Below are 17802 nucleotides of genomic sequence, written 5' to 3' on the forward strand. Positions count from 1 at the left end.
CTATTCCATCTCCTGAGATTATAGTTACATGCATGTTACCTTTTGTGTGTTGTTTTTTCATGATTGTGTTTCATGCCTTTTCCTCTTTTTGTTTCCATGTGAGTAGGTCTGTTGACCTAGTCCTTTTTTATTTTATTTTTTTCCTTTTTTCCTGGTTTGGGAGCACACCAGAATTGCTAGTGTTTACTCCTAGCTTTGTGCTCAGGAATTACTCATGGTAGGACCTAAGGGATCATATGGGGTGCAGGGATCAAATCTTGGTTGGCTGCATGTAAAGCAAGCACTTTACTATCTCTCCAGTCCTATTGATCTATTTTCAAGTCATTGATGTTTTTCTCAGCTGTTATTTTTTTAACTGACAAGCCTGTTAAACACATTATTCATCTGCTTTGAAATTTTTAGCATTTTTCAATGAGTTTTTTTTCTATTCTACTATGTTATAATTCCTATCATCTCTGTTCCACTTCCCCTTCTGTTTCTGCATTTTTTTCACGTTTTCCAGCAAAGTCTTTCACATCATAACCGTAATTGTTCTTGCCTTTTTCTGTCAGAAAATTTCAGAGTTATCTGTGTCGTAAATCTGATTCTGTTGATTATTTTGCTTCTTCATCGATGTTTTATTTTTTTTCCTTTTTCTTAGTTTTCTGTATGAATGTTTAACTTTTGATTGATTTCCTGACAAATTATGTGGCCCAGTAGAGACAAGGTCAAATTATTTATGCCTGGTAGTTGTCATATCTCATTTTGTTAGTGTGGAGGACAGAATCAATTGAATTGATTGAGTATATTGATTCTGGAGTTGAACGGGGTTTGGCTTTTGTTGATTTTATCTTTCTGGAACTCTCTCAAAATGTCTACTTTCAAGCTAGCCACACTGGACCTTAAGCAATTCATTAAAAATGTGGCTGCATGCTTTCTGCCTGACTGCATGGAGGCGTCATCGTCTGCCACTTCTCAAGTGTGGCCCTGTCTACATCTTATTTTTTCTTTGTGGGGCTATGTTTTGGAATTCAGGTTAATTGGTTGCTCTGCAACCTAAGCATTCTGTTGGGTTTGAAAAAATTGTCATCTTTTATATTACCTAACAGTTTTCCAGAATTCTAATTCATGTGGTAATGATATTTCTCCTAGCTTTCTGCATCCTAGGAGAAAGTCAGAAGTCTAAGCCAAACCATTTCCCTCCTCCCTTAGGCTGCAGGGCCTGCTGTCTAGATTTTGTTTTGTTTTGCTTTTTTAGTCTCATACTAAATTTTACTTATCTCACTGAATTATATCTAGTCAGGATGATTTTTCCTTCCCTACACCTTTATATTGCAAATATTAGGGAAAGAGAAGAGATGCTCAGTTTCCTGATACATTAGCATTTTAGAGATAGCTCGAAATAAGCCAGAAAATCCTGTACCTAGGACTTGGAAGAAAAAGGAGTGGGGGATCAGAGAGATAGTACAGCAGGTAGGATATTTGCCTTGCACATAGCTGAACCCAGCTTGATTCCCAGCACCCAATATGGTCCCTTGAAAACTGCCAGGAGGTGATCCCTGAGCACAGGAGTAAGCCCTAAACACACAGCTGTGTGGCCACCAAACATAAACAAAAACAAAGAAAAGGAGAGAACCAGTCTATTCCTGATTTGGCCTCTTTTCTCTATGCTATGAAGACTAAGAATCAAATTGACTGAACCATTTCCTGGAAGAATAAAAATGCCATAGGGGAAAAGGGGAAAGGCAGGGAGGTAATAGTCAGAAGCAGGCTCTGGTGGCCTCTCACCTGTACTTGAATTCCAGCTGCATCACTGACTAGCTGTGCAGCCGTGGGCCAGAGTTTACCTCTGTGTTTCCATTTCTCTATCTGTAAAATAGGAACACGAACAGCACTTCCTTCACAGAATTATTCCTAGGACTTAAAGAGTTAATATGCACCAGATACTTGCCCAAGGAGCTATTGCAATCTTATTAACCATTAGGCTGTACTTTCTACCAGCTGCAGAAATTCAAGGCGGAAAGCACTTTCCTCTTTGAACCCTGTTCAAGCAAAACAGCAATGTTTATTGAGCATCTCTAAGGCGCCCACATGCTGCCCTCAGCATTATATATGAATTATCTCATAAGAGATGAAGAGATAGGTGTTCATTATTCCTGTTTAATAAGCAAGGAATTCGTGGATCAGAGAAGTTGATGTTTACATTCCAGCGAGCAAGATGCCTAGGTTGTTTATGGCCCAGGGGATCTGACTGGGATCTAACCACTGCATGGCTGGCTGCCTTCCACTTATGCTCCTCTTGAGAGAAGCCTGCGGAGTACCGCACAAGGTGTTTTTTTTTTCCATGCCAGAACAGTAGGCGAGATATTTGGTCTGTGTGCAGAATTCTGATCTCTGAACGTGTCCTGACTACTTACTCTCCAATCCTTTACACAAAATCCTCTTGGCTTTGTGGGGCACATCTCTTCAGACTCAGCCCAAATCTGTGAGCCTGTAGTCTATTATGGCGATGGTGGGATTTGGGGAGCGCCACGCTCACACTTGGGATTTGAGATGGTGTTGGCTGGTGGCGGGGGGGTGGGGTGGGGTGGGGGTGGGAATGAAGGTGCTGGAGGGCCACGCTGAGAAAACCATTGAGTAGGCTTCGGAGGGAGAGTGATGGGGAAGAAATTTAGGAAAGAGAATCACAGGAAACAGGTGTGTTTGCACGTGACTTCAGGAGGGTGCCCAGTATGGCTCCGAGTTCCCAGCGGGCTCACAGGTGTTTGTTGATGGAGTGATGGAGTGACGCCAGGTCGGACAGGAGCTCTGAGACAGCTACCTTCCCGCAACCTACGTGGCTTCTGGAGTTAGAGGCACAGAGATGGCAGTAAAGGAGAAGCAAAGGCGGGCAGGAGGAGCTGCTAGGTCAGCACCCACGACACTGCCCAGACCCCAGCGATAGGGGCCACCGTTTGGCTACTTGGCCCTCTGTGTCTTGGCCCCGAGGTGCAGCGCAGCGCGCCTCTCAGCCCCCGCACGCAGCTGGCTCCTTGCCGGCGTCCGGGGGCCCAGCCCTCTGGCCCTGTCCCGCCCAGGACATGGAGAGACTAGGCGGTAGCTCCGTCCTGAATCTGCGCCAGAAACTGGGGCCGCTGGAGAGTCCCAGGGTCCGAGGGTCGGTGCTGCAGTGCACCTGACCTGGCCGGGCCCGCACAGTGTCATGATGGATAGCCTCCCCCCCCCCCCCCACCACCCACCCGCCCGACTTCAGCTTCTCTCCCTGCTTCTTTTGGAGCCTTTTGGAGAGCTGTGCTTGCGGGCTCGGCTGCCCGGGAGTCTGGGCGGGTGCGGGCTCGCCAGCCGGGTGCCCGAGAGAGAAGCCGGCCGGGCTCCCGCAGCAAGTGGACCCAGGCACGCGGGCGAAGGTTGCGGGACTCGGCAACTTTTTGGCCCTCCGCGGTAGCAGCCGCGGGAGTGCCCCAGGGGGCCCTGCCCCGAGAGCCCGGCTGGACAGGAGGCCAGCGCTAGTGCCCGCGGGCGCGCCTCCCCCACTTCCGCCTCCCGCCTCTTCCTCGTTCCCGGCTCCCAGGGCTCCGTGGGTTCCCGGGGGAGCCGGCGGCGCAGCCCCACCCGGCCGGCGCGCCCGCTCCCACGCCCCCGCCCAGCCGCGCCAAGCCGCTCCCCGCCGCGCGGACGCGACTGACTCAGCCGCCCGGGCCGCGCGCTGCAGGTAGGGCTCGGCGGGCCGGGGCGCAGGTGCTGCGGGCGGGCGGGCTGGGCTGGGCTGGACTGGGGAGTTGGGGCCCCCGCGGGGCGCAAGGGTGTGCGTGTGCGTGTGTGTGCGCGCGCGCGCGCTCCGCCTCCGCCTGCCTTCCCTCCCGCACCGCGCGCCGTGTCCATTTTTAGGGAATTCTTGAGCTCCCAACTGACTTCAGGGCGGTGTGGGCACAGACCTAGAGGATGTCTCTAATTCGCACAATCTCCTCACCCCTCGCCCCAGCACCTATGGGGGGTATAAACAACTCCCTCTCTCCAGCATTCAGTGCCAGGCTCCTTCTCCCCCAAACCCCGCAAGTCCATCTTTTGGGACGAGGTTCGGAAGGAAGGGAGAGAAGACAGGGGGCAACCCAGAGCGCGGGGCCCGCAGCTCCCCGCGTCCCTGCTCTTCCCCCCACCCTCCGCCCGCTGCCGGAGCATTCGGCCCCAGGGGCCCGGCGTATTTTTAGAGTTGTGACCTGGGCGGCCCGAAGCAACGGCGTCAGCGCTTCCCTCCTCCACCGCCAGCCAGGCTCCCCCTACACTTCCTGGGCCCCTGAGCCCGGGCGGGTTGGGGTCTCCGCGCTGGTGGAGCTGACCAAGGTCTGGGAGAGGCCGGTGAGAGGCAGCGGGCGGAGGATGGAGATGGAGATGGAGACGGTGCCCAGGTCGGAGACTCCCCCTGCCTGGCACGGGGATGGGCTCCTGAGCGCGGCGGGAGGAAGGAAACTGGGCGCTGGGCAGTCAAGTCGCTGCGTGCCGCCGAGGGGTTGGGCTGGCAGGAGCGCCGGCGTTCTGGAAAGCTCTGGCCACCCGGCTAGGTCAGGAGGCCGGGTCTGACTCGGACTCAGGTCCCGCCCTCCCAGGGCCGGCTCTCTGATTAGTGGGGAGACAGACCGGGAGAGGAGACTGTGGAGGAGACCGCACGATCGCCCGGAGCGGTGGGAGTTGAGAGAAGGGAGCGAGCGGGCCTCTAAATAGCCCATGTGTCAGCGTCTCGGTTTGACCGAGCAGCCCCGCCAGCGGGCCTGGACCGCGCCAGGTAGGACGCTGAAGCCATCCAGGCTCTCAGATGGGGAGACTGAGGCTGAAGGAAGACTTTCTTAGGGTTAGCCCCGGGATCTCCGGATGTTGGAGGTCGTAGCAGGGATGGGATGGGGGCATTTTGGGGGGGGAGGAAGTTTGGGGTTTGAAGGGTAGACAGGAAGAAGAAAAAGACTTTTCACTCCTGATCACTGTGCTCTCTCTTTCCTGGTGGGGCTGGGATTCACACCCAATAAATGGAAAATATGTTACTGTCCTCCCCCCGCCCCCCAGGGCTGGACCAGTCACTCCAAGCCCTGCCGCAGGCAGAGCATAATACTGAGCCTTGATGTTGGCTGGGCTCCCACAGCACAGAGGATCCTTTTTCCCTGTGCCTGGAACTTGTGTCCCCTTTGTGGTGCTGAAGCCAGCCTCCCCCCACCCCCACCCCGGACTCTGGGACTGGGTGGTCATGGACTTGGTTCCAGGCAAGGCATACGCCCAGAGGTCCTGGTTGATCCAGAGGACCCACAATTGAGATGCTGAGTGCAGTGAAGGTTCTCTCTCCCTGTGTCCCCTCCCTACTTGAGAGCTACCCTGTTCTTCCCTCTCCAGGAGCTGACATGGATCCAAATCCTCGGGCAGCCCTGGAGCGCCAGCAGCTTCGCCTTCGGGAACGGCAGAAATTCTTTGAGGATATTTTACAGCCAGATGCAGAATTTGTCTTTCCTCTGTCCCACCTGCATCTCGAGTCACACAGACGTAAGTTCTGAGTCCTGAGGGGTGGAGGTGGGGAGGGGTGCAGGGGATAAGGAGGGATTCTTTTGTGTTCATGGACCAGGGGTAGGGGAGAAATCTCATAGGTCTTGAATCTTGGGGGCCTCTCTTCTCCTGTCTTCTGGCCCTCCTGACTTGGCTTTTCTCAAATCTGCAGCCCCTATCGGTAGTATCTCATCCATGGAAGTGAATGTGGACACTTTGGAGCAAGTGGAATTCATTGACCTCGGGGATCAGGATGGAGCAGATGTGTTCTTGCCTTGCGAAGATCCTCCACCGACCCCACAGACATCTGGTATGTCCCTCTCCTTGGGACTGGGGCACCTACTAGCCAGAGCCGGAAGTCAGAGTCTGAGAGAGGCTGCAAGTCTGGGGCAAGGGAAGTGCGTATTCAGAGGGCTGGAAATGGGCGTTTCAACCAGTGAATAGCTCTCTGTGGATTTTTGGGAAGTTGAATCAGTGGGGGAACTGGGCTACATAGTTCTAGCCCTAAGTTGTAGCACACTTAACTTACAATCCTTGCTTTCCTTTTACATGGTGAAATTACTATAATTAAAATCACATGCAAATATAGGTTGGGTTTTTTTCCCCCTAGGATTGGGCCTGAGCACATGCTTTGCCTGTGGGAAATGCAGGTTCAGTCTTTTTTTTGTTTTTGTTTTTGGATCACACCCGGCAGCACTCAGGGGTCACTCGTGGCTCTATACTTAGAGATCACTCCTGGCAGATTCGGGGGACCATATGGGATGCCGGGTTTCGAACCACCATCCTTCTGCATGAAAGGCAAACGCCTTACTCCATGCTATCTCTCTGGCCCCGCAGGTTCAGTCTTTAGCACCAGGTGTTCCCATAGTTTCTGGGTAAAGCCTCTAAGCATCAAGGCAGAAGTATGGGAGGGGGGGCAGAGAGATTCAGACAGAGAGAGACTGAGATTCAAATGAGTTTTGAGGCTAAAAATCTCTGGATGCTGAGAGAGAAATTAGAATGAGAAAGTCAGAAGGGTTTTGTAAAAATCTATAGATGCTAAGGGGGAGAGAGAAAGAGACAGAGAAACTCTGAAAGATTTTAAGAATAAAAATCTATAGATGCTTATAAAGTGCTTGCCCATAAACTAGCTGTTTTAAGTCAGCCCCTGAAGAGGTTGACTGATGGAGGGATGGAGGATGAGGTCTTTCCCCTCCATCTCGGAGCATTCGTCTGCCACCCTGTCCAGCTGATGGTTCTGAGGTGAAACAGCAGGTAAACAGCTCGCAGACAGTCAGGCTTGTGGAAATATTAGCTTTATTCGGTGGACAAGACTGAAGTCCTGAAGTCCAAAGACTCAGCCTCAGTTCCAGCAAAAAGCCCCCCCCCTCCGCCTTCCACAGACCCTTGTTTTTATGTTTTTATCCCCCAGAATCAGGTACCACCCAATGGTGGAAGCAGAATCAGGTACCACCCTAGGGTGGGAGTAGAATGCCAGGTCACACACTAGGGTAGGGCACAATCACGGATCAGGGTGGGCTCAGTAACATAATAATCCCAAAAATATTTACATATACAACACTAGCAATTTGGGGGTTTTACTTTGAGCAAAACAAAGAGTTACTCCTGGAGTACTCAGTGAACTGTATGGGATGCTGAGGTTTGAACTCAGGTTGGCTGTGTATAGCCAAATGTTCTACCCGCTGTCGACCCTAAACTGTAGCAGTTTTCGGTTTTGGTGACACACTCAGCAGTGCTCTGGGGTAACTCTTGGCTCTGCACTGAGGAATCACTCCTGGCAGGCTCAGGGGACTATATGGGTTGCTAGAGATCAAACCTGGGTCAGTTATATGCACAGCAAATGCACGGCAAACACCATACCTGCTATGCTCTTGCTCCAGGTTCCAATTGTAGCTGTTTTAAGTAAGAGACTTCAAAGCTGGAAGTCATCACAGAGGTTTTGGAATGAGCTGGTTTGGAAAACTTTTGGCTAAAAACTCAGCTTTTCTACTCTCTGACTCTGACAGCTTCTCTGAGTCTGATTTCCTTCTTGTAAAATGGAGTTCCATTCCCAGTCCTAAAAGAACACGATTAAGTCTTAATTTATGTCCAGTGCATTAGCACTGTTTGAAAACCTAATCAAGTCTTTCCCCAAAATGTTAATAGGACATATTAGGAATGCGCCTGGCCCAGATTGACTTGAATTAAATTCAGCACCTCTTGGTCCCCCATGCATTGCCAGAAACAACCTTGGAGGACCCCCAGCACCTCCAGAGGTGATCCTATAATCCCCAAATCCACAAGGCCTGAGAAGCTTCCTCGTTTGCTTCATTCCTTTGCATTGAACTGTGAACTGGCCCAGTTGTTTGAGAATTGCTGGTGGGGCCCTGTGAGCCTCCTAAGCATGGCTTGGGATTCCCTTCCTGTATCCAAGAAATGTTTATAGTCTGTAGATGAGTAAAGCTGCTTATAATAGTGAAAAATTAGCATTTGTTTTTTCATTTTGGGGCCGTACCAGTAAGTGCTCAGAGGATACCTCTAGCTCAATCAATATCCAGGTCTCACATACTTCAACATGTACTCCAGCCTTCTAAGCCATCTCCTGTGGGTCTCCTTTCTTATAGAGAAGCAGTGGGGTCCCTGAGAGGGAAAGTGACTTGCTTAAAGCTCCTGGGAGCAATTAGGTGGCATGAGTAAGATTTGAGTGGGATGGAAGACAGTGCAGCTGGTAAGATGCTTGCTTTGCATACATTTGATTTGGGTTTGATTTCCAGCACCCACATGGTCTTCCAGTCCCTGCCAGGAGTTATTCTTTTTTTGTTTGTTTTGTTTTGTTTTGTTTTTGGGCAGCGCTCAGGGGTTACTCGGCTCTATGCTCAGAAATCACTCCTGGCAGGCTCGGGGACCATATAGGATGCTGGGATTCGAACCACCGTCCTTTTGCTTGCAAGGCAAATGCACACTACCTCCATGCTATCTCTCCGGCCCCAGGGGTGATTCTTAAGTGCAGAGCCAAGAGTAAGCCCTGAGCATTTTTAGGCGTGTTCCTCTTCTTCCCCCCAAAAGTAGGACTTATGCTCTTGGATAGGTTGACTTGATTGCAAAGCTAGATATGGTGTGATCAAGTGAAAAGAGCTGGTAGTTGGAAAACCCTGTTTTGTTTTTTTGCTGGACTGGCCAAGAGACTCTGGACTCTCACTTGCTCCTATATGGGAATCTTTCCTGGTTTGTTCCTCTCTAAGACTCTTCCAGAGCATGCTTGTGACCCTAACAAGCTCTTCTCTCTGGACAGGTGTGAATGATCTTGCAGAAGAGCTCAGCTTGCCCACACCAGACAGGACCATGTCCCGCACCTCCTCTTCATCCTCTGACTCCTCCACCAACTTGCACAGCCCAAACCCCAGCGACGATGGTGCAGACACACCCTTGGCACAGTCTGACGAAGAGGATGGGAATGATGGAGGGGCAGAGCCTGGAACCTGCAGCTAGCAGTGGCCCCCACCCACAGATGGACTGAGCTGGTTCTTCTCCGCTTGAGACCGTAGGCCCAGCGGAGCACAGTGGAGAAGATCAGTCTTGTTCCTTTGCAGTGGGTCCCCTGGAGGAAAGTGGGCTTGCAGATTTCTCTAGGAATTAACCTACTCCTTTCCTGCTAACCTGGTCCTGCTGCAACCCTCCTGCCATTTTGGGTTTAATTCCCAGAGTAGAGTTGCAAGTGGAGATGGAAGATGAGGTGGAACAGGATGCCACTGCTTTTCTTAGCACCCCTACTCCCCTAGACTCCCTGCCATCTCAGAGCCTCCTAAACCAGGGTGTCTCCATGGACACGAGCTCTGTGGCATTCCAGGGAGAGGTATTCTAGCCATCCTGCTTCCTTCATCCTTTTTGAACAGGACATGGTATCAGTAATAAACAACAGTACACCCACCACTCCACTCTATTTTTCACAGTACCACCATATTTGTTGCATCTACTGTGTTTCTTTGGTGTTCTAAGCAACACCATCCCCCTCTCACTCACTCACCCCATTTGTGCTGGACCTTTGGAATATACATTTGAACATGGTGGCCAGTAGCCCTGTCTTTGTGGAGTTTAAATGTGTCAGGGTGGGGGCAGGGCATTTGGGTAAATACCACAGCACACTGTGTAATAAATAGCATAATAAAGAACTACTCCAGTTTCAGAAAATAGCCATACTTTTCCTTGCTTGTACAGTCTCTGTGGATCTGGTTTTGAAGCTAAGAACTGAAGGCTGAGTAGGAGTTAGCCAGGTGGGGCTGTAATCTGAGCAGAAAAAGCAACTTGGAAAGACTTGTAATAAAGAGAACATAGCACAGAGGAACTGAAAACCATCCAGCTTAGTTGAAGTGACAGGTAATATTGGACTGTGACATGTCAAGTCCCGACATGCTTGAAGTCTGAATTTGGTTGCAGTCTGCAGGTGAGCCACCTAGTATGATCCTCTTTGAGCACTGTTGTTGTGGTCAACCCCTACCTCCAGAAAAATTATATATTTAAGCAAATAAAGAGAAAATTCACCCAAATTGCTATCATCCCCTGGATTTTCTAGTTTTTCTTTTTTTTCCTCTGGTCTTTGGGCCTCACTGGCTGTGCTCAGAGACTTCTTCCTGGTTTTGCTCAAGGCAGTATCATTCCTGGCAATACTCAGGACCAAATGCAGTGCTGGGGATTAAAGTAAGGACAAGACCCCACAAAAATAGCCCAACTACTCAGCTTAAGCAGCTAGACAAAAAGCCAACAGGAAGAACCCAAAGCAAGCAGAAGAAAGGAAATAATAAAATGTAGAGCAGAAATGAACAAAACAGAAACTGGACTAGGGAGGACCAAGTCAAAGGTAGGTGTTTTAAACTCCTGTATTAACTCTCTCACACCATACCCCTCTGGATTTTTCCACTCTGGAGACCAGTGTCATCCTTTTTTGGGAAAGACTAGTATAACTTATTTCCTCATATTTAAGAATTTCAAATTACAGGGCAACATGACTTCTCCATAGTATGGGATGACTTGGGCTCTTTGGGGTCCTTTTAGCTCAACCATCCAAGGCACATGGCCTAAATTCTCTGGTGAGTCAAGTCTGAAGAATGTCTTTGCTGCCCAGGTCATCGTGGCCTAGGAACTAGCACAAAAAAGGAATAGGATTGGGGACAGGCCAGAAAAGATCAGCCAGCTGCTTACTCTCACTTTAAGGAGTTTTATTTTTAATGCTCCAAGTAGCATTTAGTTTGATTTCCTTAACCAGAACTTGAAACAAGAAATGTTTCCTTTACAGATGAAATGTCTTTGTTATGTTTTTACCAACAAAGGAACACAACAATTTTAGTCTTTAGAAAGACAATAGTTTTTTTTTTGGGGGGGGGGGGTTGGTTTTTGGGCCACATCTAGGATTGCTCAGGAGTTACTTCTAGCTCTATACTCCTGAGCCAGAATCACTCCTGGCAGGCTCTGGGGACCATATGGGATGCCAGGGATTGACCCTGGGTCAGCTGAAAGCAAGGCAAATGCTTTACTTACTGTCTTCTCACTATGGCCCTTGTTCTTTCAAGTCACTGAATTCTGCCTCTGATTTTCTATCTTTATTTTATTTATTTTTTGGTTTTGGGGTCACACTCGGCAGTGCTCAGGGGTTACTCCTGACTCTATGCTCAGAAATCGCTCCTGGCAGGCTCCGGGAACCATATGGGATGCCGGGATTCAAACCACCGTCCTTCTGTATCTAAGGCAAACAACTTACCGTTGTGCTATCGCTCCAGCCCCCTGACTATCTTTTAAATGTCTGAGAAGTTCCCTGGTCACTGTGAAGACTGAGATTGTTCTTGTGTGGGGTATATAGTGTATGGATAAAATCAGGGTTATGCTACTGAGGAATAATACAAGAACAAGAGTATTGTTAACTAAGAGGCCATGTTAACTAATTTGGGCTTTATTGGCTGGCCATAAGGAAGGGTTACAAGTGATTACATCACCTCCACATTTGCTTGTTGAAAAAGATCATTCTGGCTGCATTTCAGAGAATATGCTGGCAGAAGCCAGCTTCAAGACCAAACAAAAGTACAAACAGAAAAACCCACTCAAGAAAATGGTTCCTCGGAGAAGAGTGGTAATGATGGGCTGAACTGGTCAACGTCAGCTATAAACAACCAAATTACATTTATTCAATAAATAAACCGGCAAGGGAGTTGGGCTTACACATAATGATACTCAGAGTTTACTCCTACTGGTGCTTGGGTGGAAACATATTCAGTGCCAGCGATCGAACCAGGTTCTGTCATGGGTAAGGTAAGTGCCTTACACCTTGTACTTTCTATAAAACAAGAAATATTGTGATATGCACCACACATAACACACCAAGCATAGCTGTGGGGGTGTGGCAAGAAAATCCACCTACTCTAAAGCCTTGGGAGGGGTAAACATGTAAAATTGCAATTATGACTAGTGGTAGGAAGGAGTTAATTGCTTCATCATAGATGTGCAGGTGATTCCCTTGAGGAAGAGGTAAATTTGAGCTGAGATCTGAAGGATAAGTAGGAGTAAAGCAGGAAAGATGACTGGAGGATTCTTTGTAGACTCCGGACTTGAAGGGGCCAGGTGGAGGCCTGGAAGCCAGGAGATGATTAAGCCACAGAGACACAAAGCGTTAATGAGCTAGGGTAAGGAGGTAATGGTAAGGATTAGAAGATGTAGGAAAGTAGTGTTCACTATGGCAGCACATATACTAAAATTGGAATGATACAGAGAAGATTAGCACGGCCCTTGCGCAAGGATGACACGCAAATTCGTGAAGCGTTCCATATTAAAAAAAAAAAAGATAGCATGGAGGTAAGGGGTTTGCCTTGCATGCATAAGGACTGTGGTTAGAATCCCGGCATCTCATATGGTCCCCTGAGCCTGCAAGGAGCGACTTCTGAGCATAGAGCCAGGAGTAACCCCTGAGCGCTACCGGGTGTGACCCCCCAAAACAAAACAAAACAAAAGAAAAACCAAAAAAATAAACAAAGACTAGGATGTCACCTAGTCTTGACTTCGTGAATGGTGATGACCCAGAATTTTTCTTTTTCTTTTTTTTTTTTTTTTTTTTGGATTTTGGGTCACACCCGGCAGCGCTCGGGTTACTCCTAGCTCTAGGCTCAGAAATCGCTCCTGGCAGGCTCAGGGGACCATATGGGATACCGGGATTCGAACCAATGACCTTCTGCATGAAAAGCAAATGCCTTACCTCCATGCTGTCTCTCCGGCACAGACCCAGAGTTTTTCCATCTGTTAGACTTTAGTAGAGAACCAGTTCAAAAAGGTCATAGATTTGCTTTGGGGCATGTTGAGTTCGAGGTGCTTTGGGAATATCTACGAGGGCCTAGTGGTTAGGCACATAGATCTGAGAGTGGGATTTAAACAAGAGACTGTGGCTGGAAAAATAAATATATGACTTCTCAGTGTGTAGGCGGGAAGTGAAATTATGGATGGAAATGAACTTACCCAGGGAGGAAGGGTTAGATGAAGGGGGGAAGTTATTGAACCTGATTTTAAGAAATATAAAATTCATTTCTCATATAAGGGGAAAATTTCCAATGTTTTCAACCCCCAAAGCTCTTTGTACCAGGGTGGCTGAGTGGCAGGGCTCCAGTCTTCCTGTCATCCCATCCTGCCTTCAACCCTGCAGGAGACCACTGTAAATGACAGTTTTCAAGTTCTTCCACTAGTGAAAAACTTGTGGGAGTTTTGTGTTCTTTTTGTCTAGAAACTTGTGTCCAGCAGTGCTGGGGGTGCAGTATTTGTGTGGGAACATGTGGTGACAGGGAACAAACTCCTAGCCTCTGCATGCTAGACAGGCTCTAGCTTTTCTATCATCTCCTTCGCCCTTCCCTTCCTTTTCCTGGCCTGCAACACATGGTTCTGATGGACTACTGCACAGAGCTTCTCAGCTCCTGGGACCTTTCCTCTTCCCTCCAAAGTGAATGATTTATAGGGAGCTAGACCAGCCTGGATGCTATCATGTGCATTTGAGGCTAATATTTGTGCAGTGAGGGACAGAATATGTACCTGAGGAGAGGAAGGTAGAACTCCTTCTGAGTCTTGGGAAGCCTTCATGTTAGTTGCCATAAGCTCAGCTATCTAAGAGTAGCTGAGACTCCAGGACCACTTCCTGATTGGACAATGGCTTCTTTTCTCAAGCCATAGGGACTTGGCTGGCCTTTAAGGCCAGCATCTCCAGCTGACTGTTATTGGTTTTTTCCCAAGCCACAAAATACCCTTAGAGATGGGAGAATGGTTTGGAGCCAACTCTGAGGCAAGGAGCCCAGCTTTCAGCTTCCAAACCACAGTGTGGCATCTTTCTGTTGCAGATTTGTCATGGGGTGGACTTCCAGATATATTCTTCACAAGCCTATTTTAGAGAGTCCTACAAGATGGGAAGGAAGAAGAAAAACTTATCCTATAGAAGTCTAGCTGTGGAGAAAATAGGTGGGAAGATTGTGAGAGTGACAGCTTGGGAACTGAAGTTGGGTTTTGTCATTCGGTGCCTGCTATCCACTTTCTTCCTCCCAGGGGCATAAAAATGCTTAGGTGAACTAGAGCTCTTTGAGGAGAAGAATGGCCTCATAAAATGGAAAATGGAATGCAGAAGAAATATGAGTGTATGGGCTGGAGAGATAGCATGGAGGTAGTGTGTGGTTGTTTTGTTTTTTTTTGGGGCCACACCCATTTGATGCTCAGGGGTTACTCCTGGCTAAGGCCTCAGAAATTGCCCCTGGCTTGGGGGAACCATATGGGACACCGGGGGGAACCATATGGGACACCGGGGGATCGGACCTCGGTCCTTCCTTGGCTAGCACTTGCAAGGCAGACACCTTACCTCTAGCGCCACCTCGCCGGCCCCGGAGGTAGTGTGTTTGCCTTACAAGCAGGAGGATGGTGATTCAAATCCCGGCATCCCATATGGTACCCCCCCACACCCCCACCCCCGAGCCTGCCAGGAGCGATTTCCTTTTTTTTGTTTGTTTTTTAGGCCACACCTGTTTGATGCTCAGGGGCTACTCCTGGCTAAGTGCTCAGAAATCGCCCCTGGCTTGGGGGGACCATATGGGATGCTGGGGGATCGAACCTCAGTCAAGATCTTTCCTTGGCTGGTGCTTGCAAGGCAGACACCTTACCTCTAGCGCCACCTTCCTGGCTCCTCCTCCTCCTCCTCCTCCTTCTTCCTTCTTCTCCTCCTTTTTCTTCTTCTATTATTATTATTTTTTTTTCTTTTTGGTTTTTGGGCCACACCCGATGATGCTTAGGGGTTACTCCTAGCTATCTGCTCAGAAATAGCTCCTGGCAGGCACAGGGGACCATATGGGACACCGGGATTCGAACCAACCATGTTAGGTCCTGGATTGGCTGCTTGCAAGGCAAACACCGCTGTGCTATCTCTCCAGCCCCAGGAGTGATTTCTAAGCCAGGAGTAACCCCTGAGCGCTGCTGGGTGTAACCTGCCCAAGGAAAAAAAAAACAAACAAGAAGAAATATGAGTGTAAGGAGGTTTGTAGAACCTGACAGAGGAGAAGAGATGTTTTCATTGCAGGTGACCTGATAAATAGGGAGAGGATATTTTCCAAGGTTAGTGTTAAGGAAACAAAAGTAGTGAAATAAAAAAAAAGCAGGGGCGAGAGATACAGTACAGCAGGTTGCATGCAGCAGACCCATGTTTGATCGTTGGTCCCCTGAGCCCTTCCAGGAGTAAACCCTAAATGCAGAGTAAGGAATAAACCCTGAGTATAGAATTAGGAGTAAGCCCTTAGGACTGCCAGAGGTGGCCCCAGCAAAACAACACAAATAGACTGGAGTGATAGCACAGTGAATAGAGCATTTGCTTTGCATGCAGCTGACCCTTCTTTGATACCCAGTATCCCTAAGCCTGCCAGGAGTGTTTTCTAAGCATAAAGCGAGTAGTAACCCCTGAGCACCACTGGGTGTGGCAACCTCAATATAAACAAAAACCAGTCATATTAATAATTATGGCATCCACCTTTTTTTTTGAAGAGCCCATACCCGGCAGTGCTTAGGGGTTACTGCTGGCAGGCTTGGGGACCATACAGGATGCTGGGGATTGAACCTAGGTCTGTTCTGGATTAGCCACATACAATGCAAACACCTTACCACTATGCTATCATTCCTGCCTTCTATGGCATCTACCTTTTATTATCTTTTTGGGTATGATATGTGGTGGTGCTCAGGCCTTCTGGCTCTGTGTTCAGGGATCACTCTAGTGAGACTTGGGGCCATTTGTGGTGTCAGGAATTGAACTTTGGATAGGCTGCATGGAAGGCAGATACCCTATTTGTGGTACTATATATCTGGTCCTGACAACCAATTTATGTTTTAGATGTAATTAAATTTTTTTCTAACATTGTGTAAACATCGTGGTTTACAAGATTGTAATAGCTGTTTCAGGCATCCAATTTTATAATACCAATCTCACGACCAGTGTGATTTTCCCACCAACTGTCCCCAGTTTCCCACTCAAGCCTGCCCGTTGCAAACATAAAATAATTTTACATTGATAGTCACCTCTTAAAAGAAAGTTTAGTCAATTGTATAAACTCTACTCCTGACTCCATCATTTATGATGTAAGACAGATTTTATACCACAGTTTTGTACCTGTTAAATGGAGATAATCATCCGAAAAAAATTGAGTAAAAGTAATGTTATGAAGCACTTACTGCATTCCAGATCCTACATGTACATAAATCCTTTCAATACTGGAAGTTGGTTTATCCATTTACAGAGGCGAACATGTGACAGTAGAGCTGTTCAGGTGCATAAGAATTAAAGCTTTGGAGTCTGAACCATATCTCTCTGACAACTTATGGTTTTTCTATTCCATGTCTAGTGAGGCAGGAACAACAAACGGGTGTAAGAAGAATGAAGACATCATAAGATAGACATAATTTTAAAACATCCTTTCTGGGCTGTGCTATCTCTCCAGGCCTGCTTCTTGCTTTCTTGCTTTCTTTTTTTTTTTTTTTTTTTTTGGTTTTTGGGCCACACCCAGTGGTGCTCAGGGGTTACTCCTGGCTATCTGCTCAGTAATAGCTCCTGGGAGGGCTGGAACTTCCAGCTCACTTCATGAAGTTCACCACAAAGAGTGGTGAGTGCAGTTATAGAAATAACTACACAGAGAACTACCATAATCATGTGAATGAATGAGAGAACTGGAAAGCCTGTCTAGAGTACAGGTGGGGGTGGGGTGGGATGGAGGGATATTTGAGACATTGGTAGTGGAAATGTTGCACTGGTGAAGGGGTGTTCTTTAAATGACTGAAACCTAATCACAATCATATATGTAATCAAGATGTTTAAATAAAGAAAAAATTTTCAAATAAAAAAAAATAAAAGAAGGGCTCAGAGAGATAACACAGGGGCGTTTGCCTTGCAAGCAGCCGATCCAGGACCAAAGGTGGTTGGTTCGAATCCCGGTGTTCCATATGGTTCCCCGTGCCTGCCAGGAGCTATTTCTGAGCAGACAGCCAGGAGTAACCCCTGAGCACTGCAGGGTGTGGCCCAACCCCCCCCCCAAAAAAATAGCTCCTGGCAGGCACAGGGGACCATATGGGATGCCGGGATTCGAACCAACCACCTTGGGTCCTGGATAGGCTGCTTGCAAGGCAAACACCGCTGTGCTATCTCTCCAGCCCCACCAGGAGCAATTTCTGAGTGCAGAGCCAGGAGTAACCCGTGAGCATTGCCAGGTGTGGCCCAAGCCTCCCGTTACCCTCCCCCCCAAAATGATTCTTTCCAAGAAACTGCACAGAAATCCTTATTCAGTATGATCCCCATTGGACAGGTGAAGAGCCCAAACAGAAATATAGCATCTGAGCTATATAACTCACTAATAAAAAGGTATTAAGCCCAGTAAAAATAAAGTGTGCAAAATTTTAAATTATCTTTAGAAAGAAAATCTGAAGCCAATAAACACATGAATAGATTTTTTTTCAGTTTTTATGAAAAGTTTCAAAACATCATTAGACACCAGAAACGTTCAAGTGAAAACCACAAAAATCAATACAACACACCCCCATATAGCTAGAATTAAAAACAGGCACGTGGATAACAGTCTATTTATATATGGTAACAGTAGGTAGTAATAAAAAAAAAAAGAATACATGCAAAAACATGTATTCTCAGAGCATTCTTCTCAGAAAAGAAACTTAGCCCCAAAGTATACAAACTATATGCTAGTTTGTTTAATACGAAGCTATAAAATTATTTTGTACCAAAAATCAGAACTATATTTGCTCCTGAAAATTGTCATGGAAGGCCTGGGA

The 17802-nt window shown here is 47.8% G+C and overlaps 2 protein-coding genes and 1 non-coding gene across 5 annotated transcripts in view; all 3 read left to right on the plus strand.

The window, feature by feature from the left end:
* The window catches only part of SYS1 (SYS1 golgi trafficking protein), a 37347-nt gene extending 31861 nt beyond the window's left edge, over window positions 1–5486 (plus strand). The window contains exon 3 of the mRNA XM_049779409.1: window positions 5356–5486. Within this exon, the coding sequence (XP_049635366.1) occupies window positions 5356–5362 (7 nt within the window). The 3' untranslated portion in view covers window positions 5363–5486. The remainder of the gene's footprint in view (window positions 1–5355) is intronic.
* DBNDD2 (dysbindin domain containing 2) overlaps window positions 1–9669 on the plus strand; it is a 41432-nt gene extending 31763 nt beyond the window's left edge. The window contains exons 1-4 of one of the 3 annotated variants that reach the window (XM_049779395.1): window positions 4629–4759; window positions 5356–5502; window positions 5675–5812; window positions 8774–9669. In XM_049779395.1, coding sequence (XP_049635352.1) covers window positions 4702–4759; window positions 5356–5502; window positions 5675–5812; window positions 8774–8970 — 540 coding nt within the window. In that variant the 5' untranslated portion in view covers window positions 4629–4701 and the 3' untranslated portion in view covers window positions 8971–9669. Of the gene's footprint in view, window positions 1–4628; window positions 4760–4868; window positions 5503–5674; window positions 5813–8773 lie in introns of those variants that run through there. The other 2 variants (XM_049779396.1, XM_049779394.1) reach the window with 2 other exon arrangements.
* A 2521-nt stretch (window positions 9670–12190) lies between these two features.
* LOC126019815 (U6 spliceosomal RNA) lies at window positions 12191–12297 on the plus strand. Its single transcript, XR_007499436.1, has one exon. It is a non-coding gene; the product is annotated as a U6 spliceosomal RNA (small nuclear RNA).
* Window positions 12298–17802: the final 5505 nt, after the last annotated feature.

The sequence above is a fragment of the Suncus etruscus genome, chromosome 9 (assembly GCF_024139225.1).
Source record: "Suncus etruscus isolate mSunEtr1 chromosome 9, mSunEtr1.pri.cur, whole genome shotgun sequence".
NCBI lineage: Eukaryota > Metazoa > Chordata > Mammalia > Eulipotyphla > Soricidae > Suncus > Suncus etruscus.